This window comes from Nannobrachium achirus (genome assembly GCF_963921795.1).
Source record: "Nannobrachium achirus genome assembly, chromosome: 10".
In the NCBI taxonomy this organism is placed as follows: Eukaryota; Metazoa; Chordata; class Actinopteri; order Myctophiformes; family Myctophidae; genus Nannobrachium; species Nannobrachium achirus.
Window position 1 is genome coordinate 62,882,665 of NC_137819.1, and position 5,000 is coordinate 62,887,664.

General features: G+C 45.5%; 1 protein-coding gene across 2 annotated transcripts in view; it reads left to right on the forward strand.

Moving 5' to 3' along the window:
* The window catches only part of LOC308292600 (growth factor receptor-bound protein 10-like), a 74,953-nt gene that overhangs the window by 41,901 nt on the left and 28,052 nt on the right, over positions 1-5,000 (forward strand). For both annotated transcript variants that reach the window (XM_080734985.1, XM_080734986.1), the window contains exon 6: positions 3,829-3,985. In XM_080734985.1, coding sequence (XP_080591111.1) covers positions 3,829-3,985 — 157 coding nt within the window. The remainder of the gene's footprint in view (positions 1-3,828; positions 3,986-5,000) is intronic.

Consider the following 5,000-nt stretch of genomic DNA (forward strand, 5'->3'; position numbering starts at 1 on the left):
GGAATCCTGTGTCGCGGTGTTGCTGGTGATTCTGGTTTTGTGTAAACGTTAGGCCACTGTTGTTGGCGTAGTTTAGTGTTTCTTGTAATTCCGTGTAGCTGTGGCGTCGCCCGCCCTCGTTCTCTGTGAGGGGGGCCCCCCCCCCCCCCCCCCCCCCCCCCCCTCCTGGTTTCATGTCATTCTCAACAGTGCGTCTGTGGTTGCTTTGTGCAAAAGGCACAAGGCAAACCGCATTTTAAGAAAATTTCCTGCTGTGGGTACAGGATATTGGAGTGTGTGGGTGTGTACACACAGACAGACACAGTCACACACACACAGACACAGTCACACACACACACACACACACACACACAGTCACACACACACAGGCACAGTCTCAGTTCGGCTGTCTTTGCTGGAGTATGTGTGGCTTGCGTGCACTTTTTCTGATGTCTGTCTGCACTCTACTCAAGCATGTTCACGTTGGTATGATCTGTGTATTTGTGTAACTGTGTATAAAGTGTCAATATAGTGTGTACAATATTGTGTTAGGGTAGGCTGCTTACAGTGTGTGTGTGTGTGTGTGTGTGTGTGCATGTAGGCTGCTGTGTGTGTGTGTGTGTGTGTGTGTGTGTGTGTGTGTGTGTGTGTGTGTGTGTGTGTGTGTGTGTGTGTGTGTGTGTGTGTGTGTGTGTGTGTGTGTGTGTGTGTGTGTGTGCGCGTGCGTGATCTCAGGTATGTTCACCTGGTGTGTCTGCTTGAAGCAGCTGAACTGTGGCTATTTGAGTAGAGACTCATTAGAGTAGAGACTCTATTTGAGTAGAGACTCAGTAGAGTAGAGACGAGACTCATTAGAGTAGATACTCTATTTGAGTAGAGACTCATTAGAGTAGAGACTCATTAGAGTAGAGACTCTATTTGAGTAGAGACTCATTAGAGTAGAGACTCATTAGAGTAGAGACTCATTAGAGTAGAGACTCTATTTGAGTAGAGACTCATTAGAGTAGAGACTCTATTTGAGTAGAGACTCATTAGAGTAGAGACTCTATTTGAGTAGAGACTCAGTAGAGTAGAGACTCTATTTGAGTAGAGACTCAGTAGAGTAGAGACTCTATTTGAGTAGAGACTCATTAGAGTAGATACTCTATTTGAGTAGAGACTCATTAGAGTAGAGACTCATTAGAGTAGAGACTCTATTTGAGTAGAGACTCATTAGAGTAGATACTCTATTTGAGTAGAGACTCAGTAGAGTAGAGACTCTATTTGAGTAGAGACTCATTAGAGTAGATACTCTATTTGAGTAGAGACTCATTAGAGTAGAGACTCATTAGAGTAGAGACTCTATTTGAGTAGAGACTCATTAGAGTAGAGACTCTATTTGAGTAGAGACTCAGTAGAGTAGAGACTCTATTTGAGTAGAGACTCAGTAGAGTAGAGACTCAGTAGAGTAGAGACTCAGTAGAGACTCTATTTGAGTAGAGACTCTATTTGAGTAGAGACTCTATTTGAGTAGAGACTCAGTAGAGTAGAGACTCTATTTGAGTAGAGACTCTATTTGAGTAGAGACTCATTAGAGTAGAGACTCATTAGAGTAGAGACTCTATTTGAGTAGAGACTCATTAGAGTAGAGACTCTATTTGAGTAGAGACTCATTAGAGTAGAGACTCATTAGAGTAGAGACTCTATTTGAGTAGAGACTCATTAGAGTAGAGACTCATTAGAGTAGAGACTCTATTTGAGTAGAGACTCAGTAGAGTAGAGACTCATTAGAGTAGAGACTCAGTAGAGACTCTATTTGAGTAGAGACTCTATTTGAGTAGAGACTCTATTTGAGTAGAGACTCAGTAGAGTAGAGACTCTATTTGAGTAGAGACTCTATTTGAGTAGAGACTCATTAGAGTAGAGACTCTATTTGAGTAGAGACTCAGTAGAGTAGAGACTCTATTTGAGTAGAGACTCAGTAGAGTAGAGACTCAGTAGAGTAGAGACTCAGTAGAGACTCTATTTGAGTAGAGACTCTATTTGAGTAGAGACTCTATTTGAGTAGAGACTCAGTAGAGTATAGACTCTATTTGAGTAGAGACTCTATTTGAGTAGAGACTCAGTAGAGTAGAGACTCTATTTGAGTAGAGACTCTATTTGAGTAGAGACTCAGTAGAGTAGAGACTCTATTTGAGTAGAGACTCAGTAGAGTAGAGACTCTATTTGAGTAGAGACTCAGTAGAGTAGAGACTCTATTTGAGTAGAGACTCTATTTGAGTAGAGACTCAGTAGAGACTCTATTTGAGTAGAGACTCAGTAGAGACTCTATTTGAGTAGAGACTCTATTTGAGTAGAGACTCAGTAGACACTCTATTTGAGTAGAGACTCTATTTGAGTAGAGACTCAGTAGAGACTCTATTTGAGTAGAGACTCAGTAGAGACTCTATTTGAGTAGAGACTCTATTTGAGTAGAGACTCAGTAGAATAGAGACTCTATTTGAGTAGAGACTCTATTTGAGTAGAGACTCAGTAGAGTAGAGACTCTATTTGAGTAGAGACTCAGTAGAGTAGAGACTCTATTTGAGTAGAGAGTCTCAGCATGGGACTGAGGAAAGCCAAATTAAACACAATCCCAAACGTTGCTCCGGGCACTTCGCCGAAATGGCTCAAAATGGTGCAACAATGGGAGGCACCTCAACTGTAAACTATACCCACTTGCTGCTCCCAACAATGATATTTATAGAGGCATGTTCAAGAGGAAACCAGTGTACACGGCTTGTGTCCGTTTTTTATAACGTGTGTGTGTGTGCGTGCGTGTGTTTTTGTGTGTGTGTGTGTGTGCATGTGTGTGTGTGTATGAGGGTGCGCGTGCGCATCGGTACTGGAGCACAGGCTCATGTGTGCACTCTGGCGCGGACACAGACCAGTTGCTGGTGGATGTTGGTTGCTGAGAGCGTGTCTGCTGCGTGTGTGTGTGTGTGTCTGTGTGTGTGTGTGTGTGTGTGTGAGTGTGTCTGCTCGTGGACAGCCAGAGCCGCGGACAAAAGGCTTGAACTTGCACGGCGTCGGGACTTTCCGAAGCATCTCTTCTTTGCGTTTCTTTTATTTTGTTGTTGTTGTTTTTGTGAACGGTTAAGTGCTGTGCTGTGCGGCGACAATGTGAATGAGACTTTGGGGGTCGTTCTGACATCCCATGGACATGACAAAGGATCTGGTGGTGGAGGTAAACGGCAAACCTCTCATTTGTCTCTGGTGGATTTGAACGTCTGACCTGTTATTTTCTTTTATGGAATGTGATGTGTCATTCCTACCTCTGACAACTCTTTTGACTCTTCCTTTTTAGCTCCCTAAACGTGAACTTTGCTCCCCTTTTTTTGCTGTATTTTATTTACCCGACCGCTTACATTCACGTTCTGAACATATGGAGTGGGCAGCTACGGTATATCCTCCAGTGTTACTGTAATTGAACTCAAAAGAGAGTACAAGTGCAGCCACATGGACTCGTAAGCATCAGTTTGGTTCCGTTCGTATTCTCTTTGGCGCTACTTCTACCGCAGTGGGTCTCAAAGTGGATTCCAGGGACTCTGTGGGTTCCTTTATGGGGGTCTAAATCGACCCATACGAGTCTGTAACTCTTAACAGTGTACAAATGGAACCAAATGAACCCTCACGGGTCCATTTGGTTCCATTTGTACACTGTCAGAGTTAAGGGAAGACCTTGCCATTAGAAAGTTTAAGAAACGCTGTTCCGCCGTGCGTCGTCATCGCCAAGCAGCGGTGGGCTGCTTGGCAGTCCTTTTCTGTCGCCACGCAGCTTAACCACGTTCCGTTTTGTCTTGTTCGCGTCTTTTCTTTCTTCTCCTCCAGATCGTAAAGGTATGGAGCGAGGATGGGGCGGGCAAGGTGGTGGAGATCCCAGCTGACATGACGGCCCGAGACGTGTGCCAGCTGCTGGTCTACAAGAGCCACTGTCTGGACGACAACAGCTGGACGTTGGTGGAGCATCACCCCCTCCTCGGTCTCGGTAGGTATACGCACCAGGGGTTCATTTGGACAGCTTGAGAGCAGCCCAACTACGGGCTCGCAAGTGAGCTTGTAGATCTGCTAGTTTCAGAGCGCAACACCCAAACGTAAAAAATGACTTGTCTTGTTTTCATTTAGATTTTAATAAATTTTCAATGTATTTAGTCTTAGTTTCAGTCATCGGTCATAGCTTAGTTTTTATCTTGTTTCTTCCATCAGTGAAAAAAGGTAGTCGACGAAATGTTTTTGTCATAGTTTTAGTCGATGAAATTAGCACGGGCATGGGGGCGCAGTGTGCGTCGTGGAACGCGTACGTATTCCTGGACGCTTGTGCACCGTGTATGTAGCACGCGTTATCCTGTACGGCGTGCTCTTGAGTGTGACGGAAAATTTGTGCGGTGGCGAACGCACGTCCGCGCGCCTACAGGTGTGCTCGCTCGTGTGTGTGTGTCTAACGTCTGTGGGTCTTTGATGGGCCGTTTCGTGTGTGTGTGTGTGTGCGTGCGTGTGTGTGTGTACTTCCTTTGTGTGCCGCTGTGTGGGTGGGGACACTCTGGGTGTGTAACTCAGTGTGTCTGCTCACTGGAGCATAGTTCTAGAGGTGGTCCATCTTCTATATCGTCGTCGTCGTCGGGTGGAAACCTTGCATGTCCAAAACCGTTCGTTTTGCATTTATCATTTTAAAAAAGGATTTAAACTAGTGAAAACGGCAGATCTACAAGCGCACAACGCCTCGCGTGTGCTTGTAGATCGGCTTTTTTCACAACTTTTGCACGACGGCCTTGTACGATGAAGCAGGGCTTTGCTTTGCGAAAGAACGGACACATTTGAAAGTTGGAGATATACGAGGTTTCCGCCTCGACAACGACGATATGACTTGCTATAGGGATGGGGCGGGGGGCCGGGGGGGGGGGGGGGTCCGTGTTCCACTCACATCAGAGGGGGGGGGGGGGGGGGGGGGGGGAGAGGCAGCTCGTGCTTCTTCACCTCTGTTCTCTTTGAACCTTTTTTTTTTG